Source organism: Arachis hypogaea, chromosome 20 (genome assembly GCF_003086295.3).
Source record: "Arachis hypogaea cultivar Tifrunner chromosome 20, arahy.Tifrunner.gnm2.J5K5, whole genome shotgun sequence".
NCBI classification, from domain to species: domain Eukaryota; kingdom Viridiplantae; phylum Streptophyta; class Magnoliopsida; order Fabales; family Fabaceae; genus Arachis; species Arachis hypogaea.
This window is the reverse complement of record NC_092055.1, coordinates 3749979-3768557: the sequence shown is the minus strand read 5'-3', so window position 1 is coordinate 3768557 and position 18579 is coordinate 3749979. Positions and strand designations below refer to the sequence as shown.

General features: G+C 33.2%; 3 protein-coding genes across 6 annotated transcripts; 1 reads left to right on the top strand and 2 right to left on the bottom strand.

Annotated features, from left to right (window-relative positions):
• Positions 1-4294: 4294 nt before the first annotated feature.
• Positions 4295-6494, top strand: LOC140182770 (F-box protein At1g49360-like). Of its 3 annotated transcripts, none has more exons than XM_072230145.1 (2): positions 4295-4490; positions 5320-6494. In XM_072230145.1, the coding sequence occupies exon 2, from the start codon at positions 5325-5327 to the stop codon at positions 6330-6332; it is 1008 nt and encodes a 335-aa protein (XP_072086246.1). In that variant the 5' UTR covers positions 4295-4490; positions 5320-5324; the 3' UTR covers positions 6333-6494. The 3 variants fall into 3 exon arrangements, with proteins under 3 accessions (XP_072086246.1, XP_072086244.1, XP_072086245.1); XM_072230143.1 differs by having other exon boundaries at positions 4327-4490; positions 5306-6494; XM_072230144.1 differs by having other exon boundaries at positions 4362-4490; positions 5285-6494.
• Positions 6495-6516: 22 nt separating this feature from the next.
• LOC112784243 (uncharacterized protein YNL011C) lies at positions 6517-11300 on the bottom strand. Of its 2 annotated transcripts, XR_011878879.1 has the most exons (13): positions 10884-11300; positions 10672-10804; positions 10387-10483; positions 9949-9992; positions 9579-9735; positions 9348-9419; positions 8784-8867; positions 8486-8587; positions 8241-8288; positions 8078-8167; positions 7733-7858; positions 7058-7150; positions 6517-6947 (listed from the first exon to the last, which is right to left on the bottom strand). XR_011878879.1 is itself a non-coding variant. In XM_025827396.3 (12 exons), the coding sequence occupies exons 1-12, from the start codon at positions 11179-11181 to the stop codon at positions 6816-6818; spliced, it is 1386 nt and encodes a 461-aa protein (XP_025683181.1). In that variant the 5' UTR covers positions 11182-11295; the 3' UTR covers positions 6517-6815. The 2 variants fall into 2 exon arrangements, 1 of the variants encoding a protein (XP_025683181.1); XM_025827396.3 differs by lacking the exon at positions 8078-8167 and having other exon boundaries at positions 10884-11295.
• A 2561-nt stretch (positions 11301-13861) lies between these two features.
• LOC112784790 (U-box domain-containing protein 45) lies at positions 13862-17505 on the bottom strand. The gene is made up of 2 exons (XM_025828115.3): positions 16756-17505; positions 13862-14834 (listed from the first exon to the last, which is right to left on the bottom strand). The coding sequence occupies exons 1-2, from the start codon at positions 17235-17237 to the stop codon at positions 13982-13984; spliced, it is 1335 nt and encodes a 444-aa protein (XP_025683900.1). The 5' UTR covers positions 17238-17505; the 3' UTR covers positions 13862-13981.
• Between the last annotated feature and the right edge of the window lie 1074 nt (positions 17506-18579).

Here is an 18579-nt window from a genome sequence, read left to right as displayed (position 1 = left end):
ATCCGCGTCACCTTCCTCTTCTGCGTTCATCCTCGACGCTGCCTTCCTCCTTCTCGGTGCTCATTCACAACGCCATATTACCCTTCGTTAACACTCATCTTCGTCGCCGCCTTCCTCCTCCTCGTTGCCGTTCGTTCGCATCAACGTCGTCACGCCGAAAACTTACCTAAAGTTTGGATGGGTCTCTAACACCATTACTTTTTTTTATTATTCTGTATGAGTTTTTTATTTTTTTGAAATAAAAAATCAAATAAGATGGCCCGAAAGATTTTCATATATATTGAGGGTCTGTGTCCCTTAACCATCTCTCCCGGGTTCGATACTCACTGGAGGATGGGAATGGAGCTTGCTTGCTTGGGAGGGTCGCCCACTTTGTGTGCCTCTGCAGTACCCGAGGGATTAGTCATTGGGCTTCCGGCCTGATGGATACCCTGGTGTAAACCCAAAAAAAATTATTTTTCATGTGTAATTTCTGTATTTTGGAAATATTTTAAAAATATTTTCTGTATAACTTTATAATTTTAGATGTGTTACAATTGTTTTTTAATATTTAAATTTAAATTTTAGATTTATGATTTTGGATGTGTTTCAAAAATATTTTCTGTTTAACTTCATAATTTTAGATGTATTACAATTATTTTTTAATGTTTAAATTTAAATTTTAGATTTATGATTTTGGATGTGTTTTAAAAATATTTTTTGTATAATTTAAAATTTTAGATGTGTTACAATTAAAAAAAAAAACTACAATAGAAAATATTTTAGTTTGTGTATATAATTATATTCGACCATTCATCACTAGAAAGTCATAAAACAGATCCTGCATTTTATCAAAGGTGCAATAAGTACGAGATTAATTTTTTTCTAAATGCACTGACTTTGAATTCTTTTTTTTCTACAGATACAAATTGGAATATTGTAGTAGAATAAAAGAAGGAAGAAAATGTAAAAGAAGGAAATATTACAGAGAGAAGAAACGTAAAAGAAGGAAACGTAAAAGAAGGAAATAATAACTAACTATAAGGTGGGTAGGAAGTTATAGAAATTTTAGTTTGAGTAAAGTATCGTTTTTGTTCCCAACGTTTGGGGTAAATCCTATTTGTGTCCCTAACGTTTAAATCGTCCTATTTGTATCCCTAACGTTTGTAAAAGTGATTCAATGTTATCTTGCCGTCAATTACACATCATAAGCGCTTTAGTTTGAGTTTTAAAAATCTCTTTTTGAAGTTAGAATACAAATGTTTGGGATAGAATCGATGATCTACTCCGAAAAATAGCTCATCAAATGTTGAAACTAATTCCTACAATATTTACATAATTCACTTTTCTAAGGACATAATTGAATATAAACACAAATAGTGGGTATAATATTAAAATCGAACACATCCAAGTGAGACCTAATTGAGAATGAATACATTCAAGTGAGAATAATTGAAAAATATAATCTGATTTGTTAGTATAATTGATAGTAGGATAACATTGAATCACTTTTATAAACATTAAGGATACAAATAGGACGATTTAAACGTTAGGGACACAAATAGGACTTACCCCAAATATTAGGAACAAAAACGATACTTTACTCTTTTAGTTTTTAAAATTTAAATTAATTTTAATTATAAATGTATATCCTACAAAATAAGAATATGTTTTAATTAAAAAATAATTAAATAATATTAAAAACTGACCAAATACTGAATTTTATTGTACAAGTAGCATTTTCTATATCCAAATAATTCTTATCCCTAAATTATCGTACATGCCTAAGGTAAGTTATACAGTATTCACTAGAAAATAAAAGTTTCGTTAATACTAATGAAGACATGTATTAACATTGAAGGAAAAGTAAAAGAGTATCTGGGTTCCACTTCAGTTAAAAAGCTTTGATCAGCATTGCCACCAACCACCGTGGGAGCCACCCCCCATGATGGTCCATCACTCCATCAGGTGAATAGCACGGCGGTATAGTGTCCAAAAACTAAACAACAAAACATGGTACCCACTGAAGCCCAAAAAGGTAAGTTGATTTTTTATGGGGTTCAGTTCTTAACAAACCCACTAAACCACGCAACCCACATAATGGGCCCTAGTTTAGGTTAATGCTCCAACACACGAGTAATGGCCCACTCTAAGGACCCTCTTGCCCTTTTCTGCTGCCTTCAACTTTATCTACAAAAACCTCCATTTGTTGTTTTGTTTCTTCACTAATTGTGGTTTTTCGTTTATTTATTTATAGCCGTCCATTTTCTCTTTTTGATAAGGATAAAGCTCTCTAAAGTCAAATTAGAAGGTCATGCGTTCAATCAATGACTACATTAATTATATGTGTATAAATATTGATTAATTCACTACAATTCTTTTTCAAAATCAAATTTAAAAAAATTTATCACCATATAAAAAATTAACTATTATATATTTGTATATAAATATATATTATTTAATTTATTTGCAATATATATTTTATTTTTTAATATTATTTTATATAAATAACTTATTTAATATTTTTTTTGTGTATAGATAATATAGTTGATCAAATATAGAAGGAAAACCCGTAAAAATTGACGGCTGATGTGCATGAGTATTATTAGAAATAAACAAATGTTGCATATTGACAAATTGTCAACCATAATTAAATTCTCAATAATTAGTTGACCTTCTAGTTTATGCGATGAAAATCAAAATCAATTTGATGCATGCAGATTATGGCTTCATATAAGTGAAGAAAAATCATTTATTAAAGTTGTTCAAAGTTTAATCAAATAAGCTAAAGAAGCTCAAGATTGTATGGTGTTTTTTAGAGGAATCTGAACATGCATGGTCAAATGAACAAAGATCAAGTTTAAACTGTTCTTTGATCGTTCAGGCTAAGAAATTGAAACTACTTATTCACGTATATGTATGCTTGGTAGTTTGGTTGTATTCAAACCAAAAGTTTGTTGTAAATGTAACTTGTGCGTTTACATACATATTGTAACAAATTAAAACTTGTATTACCGTAAATATGCAGTGACTAACTTGTTCACAGTAGTTAGTGTATAAAGATTATTAAGAGATTGGTACGTATTTCATAAGTACTATCATTCCACAATGTAGCTAATTAAGTTTTTTAGTGTTATATTTTTTAGTTGTGTACTAAGTCTATTTGTTAATCTCTTTAAGATAACACAATTTTATATTTTTCTATATTTTCAAAAAAATAAGAGATTTGTCATTAGACTATGCTACTACCAAAGGGATCCGAAACAATATTTTCTGCTTTTCCTTGTGATTTTGATTTCTTGGTTTACATTATATATATCCAAATACTAAAAAGAATAAATGTATTATTTATTTCAAGCCACAATGATTACAAAATTCAAGTTGAGCACTAATTATCTGCTAGCTTTGGTTGTTGAGCAATGCAGTGCTTGGCAGCTAGACGACCATATATATATGTGGATAAACTTAACTAATAATCTAATCTAGGAGTATGACTTTGTAGTTGTGGGACTTGTGTCCCCCAATTTGTGAAGGCAACTAGACGATCATATATAGTGAACACTACTGTTTTCTTCTTCTATGTTCCAAATATATGATGACTAGTGAGTCAAGTGTTAGATAATGACTAATGAATGAGTGAGTGGCCGTTTACATTTCAGGTAACTAATTTGCGATATAACTGCATCTCTGAGAGAATGATTTAATAACCTAATACAACAATTAGTGTTATATTAAAACTTTTGAAACTTGTTATTTTTATATGACTCAAATGATAATTCATGTAGCCAAATGATATAGTGAATAATTTCATACTCATTTAAAAAATAATTTAAAATAAAGCAAAAAAATGTATAAAATAAGAAAATAATCAATCATGAAGAAATATCTTTTAATATATAGAAATTAAAATCTCGATATAATTTTTTAAAATCTTTTGATATTATATTTTTAAATGAATCAATTAATTTTATAAAAATTTTACTAAATTTGATAATTTTACAATTTAAATTTTATTACTATTTTATATTTTACGTATTTAATTTATTTTTTTAATTTTAAATAAAATTTCGATTTTTCTATCTCGAAGTCTTTTGACACCATTTTTGTTATTTAAATATATTTGTATGTTTCAAATAAGGTTTAAAATTCAAATTTTATGGATGCAAAATAATAGTAGTATGTACTAGAAGAACTTATTCCTAAAAAACGAACCAATTCAAGTTGGATAGTCTGAAAAAAAATTTTCAATTTTCAAAATTTTAAGTTTTTAAAAAGCAAAAAGATCAAAAGTAACATTAATCTTGATGAAGCTATTATAAATGAAAATGAGAAAATCCCATTCCCATTATTCATATAGGAAAAGAAAAATGTCATGCTAAAACGAACACTTAGAGAATATCGCGTTTTCAGTTATCTTAATTCCTTTTGATGACCAAAACAATATTAGGTGCAACTCTCTCCTTTCTTCCATTCTCATAAGTCCCGTCGCACTTCACTCTTTGAAGAATACTGTAAGTGCCTGCCAATGGATAATGCAACCGTAAACATAACCATTATTATTATATATTATTGTTTCTTATATTATCAATCTTGTTTCTCTTTCTGCACGTAGCCATGTTCTTTTCTATGCTTTGTTATATATTTTCCCTTCTATTTCTTGTTCATCCTGAAGTATGTACACATCGATCCATCCAATCCATCTATTATGTACATTATAATCATTGTTTTTGGGTCGTGGTCACTCAAAATACTAAATTATATTTAATTTAGTACTGGTGGATTTCAAGAGGGATTAGTACTTTTTAATGTTTTTTGTCATTATTTAATCAACATAAATACTAAATTATATTTAATAAATAAATTTTATTCATTTATAAGTGTAAATTTTGAAAAAATGTGAATGCAAGTCGTATTGATTTATGTGTGCAAAATTCTAGTAAATATGAGTGCAAACTATATATTTTGTGTGTGTAAAATATATATAAATATAGATGTAAATTATTGTTGGCTAAGTACTGACAAACCATAGTAATATTTTCTAGTAATGTAGCATTACTCAAATTGTAGTATGACTATGCTATACTGACTAATGTCTGTACAAGTGTTATTAGAAACAGAATTACATTTTTTTAATTTTTGTTATACTTCTTTTAAGTAATATTTAGAAAAAAAAAGCATTTTAGTAAAAAAATATCATAATGATGGTAATCACCATAGTATAGTTATATTAAAATGAACCAGTCATTGATTTAGTTATTGATCCTTTGTTAATCATTAGTATGATTTCCCTGCATGCATGTACTAGTTAGTGGCTGATACATAATAGAATGTTTGTTGAAGGAAGGATGTCAGAGAGTGAGGAATGTAAGGAGATGAAACGAAGTAAAAGTGATGAATGGGAAGTAGCAGAGTGGTGTAATCTGCCTGGAGACCTGCTATCAAGAATTGCAAGCTATTTAGAATTGATAGACTTTCTGAGTTTTCGCAGTGTTTGCAAAGAATGGCTCATCCCTCCCTCAGAATACAACCCTTCAGGCCGCGAGCTCTGGTTTCTCCTCTATGGCAACGGTGAAGGCTCACACTGTTCCTTCTTGAAACTCGGATCTCCAAACTCCGAAAGACTCTACACCGTCAACTTTCCAGAACTTGACGGAGCCACTTGCCTTGCATCGTACCTAGGATGGTTGCTTCTTGTGCGGGAAAGAGCAATGTTTTTCTTCTGCCCTTTCTCAAGAGCCAAGATAGACCTTCCAGATTGTCCCTTCACAGACCTAAGCGAACATGTTGCTGCGTTTTCCGCTGACCCTACTTGCCAAGATTGCGTAGTGGTTGTGGTTAGCCGCAAGAGTGAGGTAGAAATGGAGCTGCACTTGCTTCGAAGGGGGAACAAGGAGTGGCACAAGCATTGCCATCGTTGTGGTCGTTCCACGCTAAACACAGTAAGTGGTGCTGCTTTTTCTGAGGAAAAGTTTCAGTTCTTGGACGCGGATGACGGCTTGGTTACCTTCAATGCTGACAAAAGCAGTAAGTCATGGGCGAATTATCGTATAGTTAACCATGGTTCTTCCAAGGACGTGGAAGCCTTGGAATATCACGTACGGAAAAACATGTTTGGAGTCTTGAAGATGGGTCAGAGGCTGGGCTTCGGGGGCGGTGAGGATGATGTTGTGTCCATTTCCATATGTGGCACCATGATCCTCGGAATACCGTGGCTTCATATCTTAAGAAATGATAGCGTCATTCTCAGTGAGACCATTGTGCCTGATCAGCAACATGTGGCTCTGGCTCGTCAGATTAAAGGGGTATGGATTCAACCAAGATATGTTCAAGTACCTCCTGGCCTAACCTGGTAGTGTTAGTTAGATCATCTCTAGTTCAGTCTTTATTTGATTTGATTATTATGTCAAGTTTCTTAGTTATTTTCATATTCCAACATTGGATTATATACTGTTTTGCTCGGTTGTTTCAAATGATTTATGGTGAAGGATTTGAGAATTCTTTTAATTTGGATTTCATTCAACTTCCAAACATTTAAGATACACTCAATTGAGATCTGCCATAATCAAATAAGATTAATGTATGCGACATACATACACAGCACTGCTGTAAATATACAAGACTCTTTAATGTTTCTCCTCCTTTTTTTTCTTTTATCTTAAACTATATCATCCCTACATAATCAAATACTTATGGCAATAAACATTATATCATGTTTTCATCGAATTGCTGTACCTTGGATGGGAGGAAAAATTGTTCCAATATATGATTATAAATAGGCAATTTTACCTAGAAATCCTTCAGAGGAAAAAAATTGTTAATTGTAGCCCCTTGTTATATCATCTAGCATCGATTAATTCCTTGACTCTCGACTTCATGTATCTGTCAATTAAGTCAGCGAGAGCTCTTATCAACGACTTTGGGTCATATATTATACCCACTTTGGAATCACGTAGGGAGTCAACAACAATCTGCAAAATAAGAATTGTTTGAGGATCTCAAATAAAAGTAAATTGCATTAAAAAGATTATAGGTTGTATTATCCACTCAATTTTGCCTCGAGCAAAGTTGGTATACATACCACATCAAATATTCCTTGGGCATTCAATCGGTCAACATCAACTGGAACTGAACTATTTCTTGGCACCAAAATGGTATTGATATACTGACTCGGCTGCATAAAATTATTAATGGCAGAAAAAATCTTGTCATCACATTATGCATATTGTACTGTGAATTTTAGGTTTCAGTTTCAAAAGTAACTGATTTTTTATTTCAAGTAAGATTCTACACACATCAAATACATCATTTTTCTTCGAAAGAAGCAAAACACCTGAGAAAAAATATTTTTCTCAAGCTTTTCCAGGCATCCATCATGTCGAACATGTGATAATAAAAACTAATGCTAAACAAATCTATCTATAGTAGTAGTTAGTAAGTACCAAAGTGGAAGTCCTAACTCATAGATTTTTATGTAAAGTTTCTTTAAAATTTCAATAATAATTGCAGCAACAACAAGGGGAGAGTAAACTACATATGACAATTCATTCTGCAATAGCAATCATCATATGGAGCGATAAGGGTTTATTAACAGTATACCACTTGGCACTTGCAACAGGGTAAAAAGCATGCATTCAAATAAAATGAAATTGGCACTCTTTAGTGAATTAATCAAAGACTTATTTTGAACCAGAATAAAAATAAAGATCTCTGTTTGGCACCAACTAGCTTCAATTGTGAAGGAATTTCCACTCACAGGATTCTTTAGCCGATTGCAAGGATCTCCATATGTTCGATTTAGAGCATCCGTGATGGCAGTAACAAAACAAGAAGCCGAAAACCCATTAGTCTCCCGGTCAGGTGTGCCATTTAACATAAGTACCTAACATTTAAGAAATAAAAATAAAAATGAGTAGAATTTTGGAAAAGAATGCATATATTGCTATAAAATTTCAATAAAACAAAAGACCGCCGCTAGAATTTCATGCATTGGAACAAATTCACGCCACTAATAGCACTATGGCTGGACTTCCATATCAAAGCACAGAAACTTATCACCCTTTTTGTCTTATTGCTCAGCAATCAAGAAGAGCCGGACTACCTTAATAGCTTGTTTCTTCCAAAAGAGAAACAAATGCTCTCCTTGCAAATTGAAAGCAATCTTATCAAGCCTAAATTCCTAAAATACAAACTGGATGCAAGGCTCATCAGACTAAACATTAATAGGCAAAGAAAACATATATAATTACAAGATCAAGAAGTACCTTGAGGCAAGACCTTGACGAAATAATCTCCCCAATTCCCAATAAGACCTAGAAAAACTTGTTGATCAGTGATCATCTAGTAGGAGAACTAAACTGTGTAAAGAAGAAAGATATGTTTATTCTAGCCAAATTATAGATTAATCCACATAATTATGCAATGTCTCAAACAAAATAAAAGATTATGCAATGTCGCTTCATGAAGAGGAAATAGCATACTTTTTACAAACTACTTCTAAGAATCTTACCAACGAGGGACAGATTGAAGTGAAAAGGGAACCCATGGCATATACAATGCAGTCCACATTACTTAACTGCTCTAATACAGTTGCATTAGGTGAAGGAAAGACCTATTGAAAAGATATCATGACAAATGGAAGTTATAATTATAAATTGCTCATAAATTATTAAATCAATAGCAAAATTCATTTCCTAAAAAAAACTTCTTATAAAAATGAATAAAAGTTGCACTTTGTCAAATATATTCTTTTTCTCTTTCCTAACAGAAGAACAATTCTAATAAAAACAGCACCAAAACAGATTTACCTCATGGAGCAAATTTTTCCCCTCACTTGACATGTAGAAGACACGTTTTATTTTTGAAGGAAGCGCTGGAGTGGAAAAGCTATCCTACCCACAAAATGATAAAACTTTAGTATACAAGAAATATAAGATACACAGTTTTACAATATTACATACTAGATCAACCAACCAATCACAATTTTGTAGTATGTCAGTTAGTGAGAATGACAGAGAAAAAAAATTAGTTTGGAAGCTACAACTTCACTAGATTTTATATCAGGAAAGCATTAAAGTAATAGAGTGACTAATTCTGAAATTAAATATTTTCTGAAATTTAAACCAAGTACTCTTGTTTGTTTCAAACTCAACTAACATGTAAGTTAATATTTTCGATGCCTTTATTGACATGTTTACAGCATCAGCATACATTCCACATCATTACAACTTAAAAAACACCCTTCCTACATTGATATTACTTTCAATAAGAGTCCAGAGATTTAAGTCGGACAATGTACCTCAGATCAGTAAAATTTTGAGCAGAAATACTGTATTGATAAGCATAATCTCTCAATACATACAAAAACATACCTTGTTAATCAGCTCTGTCGTTCCCCTGGTTGGATGAGAAATTTCATTTTGTCCCCTTATAATAGTTCCATCCTAAATGGATATTAGAGCATAATGTAAGAAAAAGCAAAACAACAATTCAAATTGTGAATTTTCTTTGAACAGCAAAGAAATAGTTTTCCTCTCAGAACCTGAATTTACTCTCAATGAAACCAAAGCAGAATTACATGATTAAATACACATGTAACATACCCATAATTCGCACCCTAAGGTAAGCCTGTCGTTGGTGGAAATTACAGGGAGAACCAGGCTTTCAGGGGGAATATCTGAAACACGTGAAAACAAAAATATTGCAGCATCCAAGGACCGAAAAAATATACGTGCGCCTGCAAAAAAGAAATTTCCGATGCTGCATGGTTCATAAAAGTCAGTTTAAATTGTTCTTTTTTTCACACACCAATTGCAATTGCCAGTTTCCAAAAATTTACCCCAATTACATAGGCATTATATCATATCAGATTCTAAAGCAATTAATTTTATTGGTTAGGTAGGAGGATGAGAAAAATGGCAAGAAAATTTAATAAACTACTACAAACATTTAGCTGAAGTAAAAATAAAGGACCTGCCATTGCTGAAACAAAATGATTCTTCAGCCCGGCGTAGAATCTGCAAACACCGAAATGGAAGGCCCAACTTTCAAGGAAGCTCACCAAAAAAGCATACAATATTGAAGCACGTTATATTTTTTCTTTCTTCTGTAGTGTCGATTATTATAGTGATTGATTGTTACTATGACGGGCATAATAATATATTTTGTCTAAAAATGCAAAAGAAGACATGATACTCAACTTAAGAGAGACTTTTGAACCAAAATTACAGACACTAAAATACTAGACTACAGTTTAAGAAGCAACAACCAATCTCAGAAACAAACGATTAAAAGTAATAAAAAAAGGAGACCATACTTTATAACATCCATATTCATATAAGAAATGTTTAGCAATTGATGAGTATGAGCAGGATTAGAAAGAAAAGAAGTACAACTAGTTGTAAGAATCACCTGACTCTGAAAATAAACAAGAAAAGATCGAATAGTCTCCCTGTAAGGTTTCGAAACACCTTTCCATAGTGTGTGATCACCTTCCACAATGGAGTACCTATACATGTCCCAGCAGCAGTGCAGAAAACACACATTACAAAATAGTTCTCATAAAAAAGTATGCAAAAAATTTGGATAATCTTAATCCCCACTAATATAGCGCACACACTGCGGCAATATATGTACATAAAGTTAAAGAGAAAGTTCAGTAACTAGATTGGCATTGTTAGGCATAAAGGAAAGCACCATTCAGATTTAGCTTTGAGTGGATCAAGAGGTAGACGATGACCAAGCAGATTCCGAACTGCAAGAGCTTCAGCTGTGCTCTGATCAGACAACCTCAGACACCTCGAACGTATGTCTCCAACAGCAGGACCACCTGACAAACGCACACCAACTCAACCAATCAAATCGGGAGAAAATGAAAATAAAAATCGCAAAAAGATGGGAAGACAGACCAAGGACGCGAACGATCTCGGCGGTGCTTCCGCCGTCATCGGAGACGGGGAGAACGTGGGCGACGCGGGTAGTGAAGGTCTTGAGGTCCTCGACGACGCCGTTGAAGGCAGTCCCGCCGGAGAAGACGAGGAGAGCTGGCTGGGGAGGGGGAGGGGGAGGGTCAGGGTTGGAGTAACAGCGACGGTGGCGGGGTGAGGGAACGGAAGCCATTGAAGGAGGAGAAGAAGAGGAAGAGGGAAGGGGAAGAGGGAGGGAGTTAGAGAAGGTGGGACCCAAACCCAACCAAGCTTCCGCCATTGTTCGCGCGTCTTCTTCACACTTTACAGATATCGCGTCACACTGTCTTTCGGATCCGATCCCACTCCAAACTGAACTAACGGTTCCGATGCGTTTTTGCGTTTTTCAACCTTTGCCCTTAGATTTAAGAATTTAATTAAGAATTAATCACCACCCTTTTCACTATACAAATTATACAAGAAAATCTCTAATCCCTAAAACGCGCATCTTATGGCACCTATAATTCACGCGTCTCTTATTAGATTCTCTAATCAATCAAAGCGAATATATAACTTTCTTTTTCAAAATGATTTCGTTTCCTTTTTTGAATTTTCTTACCTTCTCTTTTCGATCTCTTTTGTTTGTTTCTCTTTTCCTTATCATTCGCTGTTTACATACGTTTCTCTCTATGTTCTCTTTCTCGTTTTCTATTATTTCTGAAATCAAGCTCTGAAAATCGTTTTGAAAATAATGGATGATTCAACTTTAAATTATCAGTTGAACCAGAGCGAAGTAGATTTTGAATTTGAATTCAATGAAGTTCGTGAGGTGTGGTTTAATTTCAATTAATAATTGAATCTGAATTTAAATATAGTTAGTAGTTTATGATTGTGTAGCTGAATAATACGTGAACTTTGTTTGTGAAATTTGCTGTTCATTGTTCCTTGTTTGAATTGAATTTAATGTACTAGTTCTGATGAATTTTCTGCATTTTATATCAGGGGTGTAAATAAAAAATATTTGGGTATATTTCAGGAAAGTTTGGGTGTATTTACAGTTTATGACTTTTCATCTCACTGAAGGTGAATTGTCTTATTGTTTTAGTTGAATTGTTTTAGTTTCTGTTCATTAATGATTCATGAATCTGATTTTTGTTATTTTTTATGATGGTTTTATAGTTGTATTTGCATTCTATAGTTTATGCTTGTTTTAATATGGTGTATTTTGGGTGTATTTTGCAGCAAATCTGTGGTGTTGATGAGCAGTTTGTATCCAAGGTTGGGATGATCTTTAACACCCTTGAAAATGCTGCAAAATTCTACAAGGATTATGCGAAAGTTGCAGGTTTTTCTCCAAGAGTTCGGAGTACAAATAAAAAGGAAAACGAAATTAAGAATCAATTGATTACATGTAGCATAGAGAGAAAATGGAAATTGAAAATATCTCTGACCGAGAAGACAAATCCCTCGGCTAGATTTGAAGTAGGAAAGTCGAAAAAATTTTCATTGTTTTGAATCTAATCAAGTGGTTGAGGTGTGGTTCAATTCAGAAGAAAAAAAGTAGCATTAGAGGAAACATTTTTCTGTATTTGCAGCAAATTTGGGTGTAACACGAAGATATTTTGGTGTAAGACGAAGATATTTGGATGTATTTGTGAGAATTTTGGATGTATTTTTATTCTGATAAATTCTGCATAACTTAAAACTCTTCCTCTTCTTCCTCCTCATCTTCTGTTCTTTTTTTTCATCATCATCACTATCTTTTTCTTCTTTTTTCTTTTATTCATCTTTTCCTTTTTGTTTTACCTTCTCAAGTTTCTTCTTGTTTTACTATCTTAACAAGAATAAAAACAAAAAAATCAAAAAAAGAAGAAGAAAAAACACATAATGCTGTAAAATTCCTTGGAAGAGGATGAATTTACATTCATTTAACTAAAAGAAAGAAAGAAATAAGAAAAAGAAGAAAAAAATGCAGCATTAGAGAAAATATTTTTCTGTACAAAAATGCTATTTGTACACTAAAATCAGCCACGAAAATTAGCCACCAATGTATTTGTGTATAAATACATGTGTGCGTTAATTTATTTTCAATGTATACTTGTATTCTAGTATATTTTGGTGGCTGATTTTAGTGTGCACGTAGCATAACTCATTTCTGTATTTGCAGCAAATTTGGGTGTAAAACGAAGATATTTGGGTGTATTTTTATTCTGATAAGTTTTGCATAATTCAGAACTCTTCATTTTCCTCCTCCTCATCTTCTGCTATTTCTTCTTCTTCATCTTCTTATTTCATATTTTCATAATTCTTTTTGGGAGGAAAAAATCAAACAAAGAAAAAAATATATATATAATGTTACAAAATCAAAAGAAGAAGGAGGAAAAACACAAATAAAAATGAGAAGAAGAAGGAAGAAGAGGAGGAGGAGAAGAAACGCGAAGAAAAAATGACTATTATGGTTTTCTTTAGTCCAATTTTTTTTAGGGAGATTCGAACCTATGGAAAATTATGCCATTTGAACTATAGTTGGTTGGCAACTCTCTAGTCCAATTATATATTTGTCTCGCATAAAAATATTAAATAATATAACACAAATTAGTTCTATGGGTGAAGAGAGAGTATAATTTACATTTTTTGTTCTGAATCCAAGAGATGGACTCTTGAGATGAAATTTTGCTATTTTTACGTGTAAAAAGTTGAATAAATTCTTGTAGTAATTTTTGATATTTACACTATTATTTAATTTTGTTTTTCATATTTTAATTTTTTTATTAGTATTTTAGATTGAATTTCGAACACTAAATTGAATAATGACCTAAATTTTAAAGATCACTATGAAATTTACTCTCTAAAAATTGTTTTCAAAATATTGGGAGGAGATCATTACTAACATTTTACATAAACAGGTTATAGAAATAATTGAAATAATTTGTGACTTAAGACTTTGAAGTGAAATTTGCATTTTGTTATCAGAAGACAAATTGAAAAAAGACATTGTTTGATTTCCATTTATATTTGTGGACATATACAAATGTTGTAGGAGTATCTAACATGTACCTCAACATTATTAGCACGAAAGAGAAAATTGAAAAATATGAAAATTAATAAGGCAAACTCTTAGAACTAGTGCTAATAACCAATGACTTAAATCTAGAAGAGTCTCCAGCAGCATTAGCCCTGTGAGTAATAATCTCCATGTTCCTATGCAAGCTTTGTTTAACCAAACTCTTCATCATCTTCTTCCCTTCCGTTGCTTCTCTTTGATTCACCGGTGACCCCATCGATGCAAACCTCGGTGTTTGTGGCCCCGAATGTGGCCCCATCTTGGTTTGCCTCTCATCCTTGAACCATTGCAATAGCTTCAATGCTCTCTTCTGAGCCAAAGAGCTTCCCAACAGAACCACTTCAAGAAGCACAGGAACAATGCCAGCCTGTGCCATTTTCTCCCTTTGACTTGAACTTTGATGCGCTAGGATCATCAATATATAAACCGATAACTCTTGGCATTTCGGTTTGTCTTCCCATGACAAGATCTCAATGAAGTTCTTTGGCACTAAACAACTATTCTCTATTGCTTTCTTCCCCATCATGCTCACTAACAAGTTCCCTAGACTTGCCAATGCTTTCTCTGAAGTTTCTTTTCTTGAGGATAGTTCTAATAAAATAGGAACAATCCCACATGAAACCAAAGCTCCCGCGTTCTCTAACACGCTTGAAAAGTTGTATAGGGCACCCAAACATGATGTTTTTGTGTCTAAGCTTGATGAGTTTGACTCAAGAATGTGTCTTAGTGATGGTAGAAAGTCCAATGAAGGAAAATGGAATTGGGTGTTTGCTAGTGAAGACAACGATAACAGCAACTCAGAAAATTCATTGATTGTTGATTCATCTACATTGTCAACTGTGTTTGGCAGCTTGGATAATATTCCTGCCTCCACTATCATAGCCTTGTTCCTGAAGAAAGAAACAAAAGACATGTCAGAGAAAAAATTATCATTATGAATTATTAATTGTAGTAATTCTTCGTTCTCTATCATGGTATTTGAAACATGTGTATCTAGACAATCTTTTAGTATGCAAAAGACGTTTTTGAAAGAAACATGCTTCAACGAGGTCAAAGTTAGGTTAGAATCGAATACTTTGATAGCAGTTATTCTACAAAGTCAGCATGAACAAGTCAACATCGATCTCTAAGCTATGCATCATCACCTTCCCACCTTCTCCGGTCCATTTTTTCTTCCTTTGATCGATGGGAGTGATGCGATTATAGTACAAAACAATAACAATGCCAAACCAACTAAATAAAAAAGGTACCTTATTACATATTATTATTGAAGTCAACCAGGATCTCAAACTAATATATGTGTTGGAAAATGTAGGTCAACAAAAAGACATGAGTTGTTCGAAAGATAATAAAGGAATCTGATCAACTACGCTATATTTTAATAAATTATTTATGAATTTTTACGACAGCAATGTCGCTTCAATATGAAATTTGTCCCCTAGTAGCTCATTCCACAACCAAGCAACTCAGCGCACATTTTGGCCATTTTTTTAAATTTATTAATTATTACCAACTACAGCATGGTGATGTGCTAGTGGGCTTTTGGGAAATTTGATCCGAAAATATTGGCTAAATTCTAATCTCAGATTTAATGCCATGGATCCGAATACATTTATTTTTGTATAACTTCCATATTACTAACAGCCTGTATAGGAAAACGTAGCTCTGAATGCGAGGTACTGCACCAAACTCTCTAGTCTCTTCCAATTGAGATGTTAATTTTCCTTTCTTTTTATCAACAAATTTTTTCCCTCTAATATTGAATGAAGAGTGGTAAGGGCCAGTAACTTTTGTGTTTTGTAATTATTAATTGGCCACTAATAGTATTTTTAATGGTGTGGGATTACATTCAATTTCATTCACTTTTCTTTTGATGGTTAAGTGTTGGCTACAAAACAAAAAAATTGCTGGAAGAATGCTAGGGGCCAGCAATTTTGGTGTTTTGTAACCATCAATTGGCCATCAATAATGTTTTTAATGGTGTGAGATTACATCTAATAGTGGAAGATTACTCACTTTTGTTTTGATGGTTAAGTGCTGGCTAAAAAACACAAAAATTGCTGGCCACTGAACTTTTCCAAATTGCTGTCCCCTAAACTTTCTCTTAAAACCAAGGTGGCTGTGGTAACTGTGGAGTCATGAGCCTTACCCGCCAAGGCCAATAACCACTTTGTGATTCATCAGTCCTTGTCTATGCTCTCTAGAAGTCAAAATATGCGGTTACTCACAAGCTACTATTGCTCCACTCTCACATTTTTTATTTTAAAGTATGATTCAAACAATTTAATTAGGGGAATGAAAAAATATATATATTCTAATACTATTAGTTCACGCACTGATTACAAGTTAGTGGACCTTAACCTTGCCCACAAATTCAATAACTTTGCATTTTTAGAGTATCAATAGATTTAAGTGATTCAAAATTTCTCTATCATTCTCTACCACTAATCTCAACTTAACAGATTTTACTATCTATGATAGCTACGAGTATGGTAGCCATACCTAACAATTCATTAGACCCTAAAACTCATGGACACTCAATTAACCAATAATATGATCCAAAGAACCTATGAAATGAAATAATGAATAAGCAACCATAAGCACTCAAAGATGAACTGATCACAGGTAATGTTAGGAAGACAAAAAATACCGCCAGAACTTGTCTTATTTAGCATTTATTAATTATCGTAACAATTAATAAATGCTAAATAAGGCAAGTTATGATTGTTTTTGGCTAATTTTCTTTGGTTACTAAACATTTTCATAATGAAATATGAAACATTTAAGAAACAGAGATAAAAAAAAACTTACGTGTAAGTTCCATCAGCAAGGTGGATCAACGCCACCAACGCCGCTCTGCGACGGGTGGCCACGTCGGAAGCCACCATAGAGACCAACACAGGCACCACACCGAGTTCTGTTATCAACTTTCTAACCTTCAAATCTTCTTTTGCCAAATTTCCAATATCCTTGGCTGCCACCTCCTTCTCTTCCCAGCTTCCAAAGTGAAGCTTCTTCACTGTCCTCTGCAACATGATAGCAGAGTCCTCCTCTTCTTCCTTCTCCTCCTCATGCTTCTCCATGACTTGAACCGTTTCAACAACTTTTTCGACCTTGTTATTGTCGTTGTTGTTCTGCTCAGCTCTGTTTCTTGGTTGGTTTCGGCGCTTTCGTGTCGCTTTTGATTGGAGGAACCTTCTGATTCGTGCAAAGAATTGAAGCTTTATGCTAGACAATACCCAAATAGAATTAGAAGAAGAAGAAGATGATGATGGAGGAGGAGGAGTATGCATGGTTGGTTCGTTAAGGGGGAGAGAAAAACTGAGATCAGAGGAGAGAACAAAAGAGAGAGTTGAGAAAAAAGTGGTTGGGGGATTTGGTTCCTTTTATAACTGAGTTTCTGTTTGTGAGTTTGGAGACAGAGAGAAAACAGAGAAAGAAGAAGGGAGAGAGAGAGAGAAAGTGAATGAATGAAAAAACTAATACAAGAGCTCTGTGATCTTAAAATACAGTGCACATGCAATTGAACAGTGCTGTCCCATTTTTATGTAATTATGAACGATACAGGATCCTCCCTCACGTTATTCTTTTATTAAGTGAATGGAATTTAGGCACCATTTTAATTTTAGGGCCTTCATTAAATATATTCATAAAATCGTTGTTGTAAAGTTAAAAGATTTTCGTACCTAAACTTGATATACGAGTGCCAATTTGTTTATTCGTGACCATGTTTGAAACTAAGATATCAGATGCACAACAAAATTTTTGGTAGAAAAGTTGTTAATACTCCATGGTCTGTATTTGGCAAAATATCACTAACTTTGAGTTTGAAAATTATTTGGAATTTATATATTCAATATGGTCTTATATGTTTAGTTTAAGGTAAGTATAAAATACGAACATAATTTGGCTGATTTTTTTTTTGTTATGGAAACTGTGAATATGTTGTGCTTAGTTATGGACGTTAGAAGTGGTAGACCAATTTGTGGGACAGCTTTTGTTCAGATTTGGTGTTAAAAAATTGGATCTTCTTATTTCATTGTTGAAAATTTTTTGTAAGCAAATTAGAGGGTTCGTTTTGCATGGAGGAAAAATTTACATGAAACTTATCGGACCCTCCAAGTTCTGCATGAATGATTTTTTTTTTTATTTTCCCTCAACAACTCGCATGATCTGTGTTGTAGTGAACAAGTTGGACTGCCCGATAAGCCTCGCCCCACTCGCACTGTTCGATTTCTTACTTGCTGACACCACATTCTGGTAAAGCACACCTGATCCTCATAACGGGGTCCTACCCCATTCTAACCTCCATAATAAAATTAAAAGGTGACATAATTCACCGTTTGTTTTTTTTTTCCCCCTCTACCTGTGTCTCAACCCAATTAGTCTATGAATTGGTGGAACCGTATCGCCCAGTCTTCACCAAACTCAAATTTTGGGACCTTCTTAGGGGAAGGAATATAATTAAAGAAAAAATGGGGCAAGTCTTAGATGAATGGTCCCATGTAATCAAGAGAAATATGTCACGCCATTTTCTTCATTAAAAGGTGACAACAAATAACTCAAATTTGGGACTTTTTTTTTTTTTTTGGTAACTAAATTTGGGACTTTAATTTTGATGTAAACCCACATTGA

Bases quoted from the DNA above. Each gene is read 5' to 3' on its own strand.
- LOC140182770 (XM_072230143.1), top strand. From the start codon at position 5,307: ATGTTTGTTGAAGGAAGGATGTCAGAGAGTGAGGAATGTAAGGAGATG.
- LOC112784243 (XM_025827396.3), bottom strand. From the start codon at position 11,181: ATGGCGGAAGCTTGGTTGGGTTTGGGTCCCACCTTCTCTAACTCCCTC. The intron at 10,805-10,883 runs GTCTGTCTTCCC...TGCGTTTGTCAG, and splicing joins CGAGATCGTTCGCGTCCTTG to GTGGTCCTGCTGTTGGAGAC. The intron at 9,736-9,948 runs GTCCTTTATTTT...TGAACCATGCAG, and splicing joins TTTTGTTTCAGCAATGGCAG to CATCGGAAATTTCTTTTTTG.
- LOC112784790 (XM_025828115.3), bottom strand. From the start codon at position 17,237: ATGCATACTCCTCCTCCTCCATCATCATCTTCTTCTTCTTCTAATTCT. The intron at 14,835-16,755 runs GTAAGTTTTTTT...TTCTTTCTTCAG, and splicing joins CTTGCTGATGGAACTTACAC to GAACAAGGCTATGATAGTGG.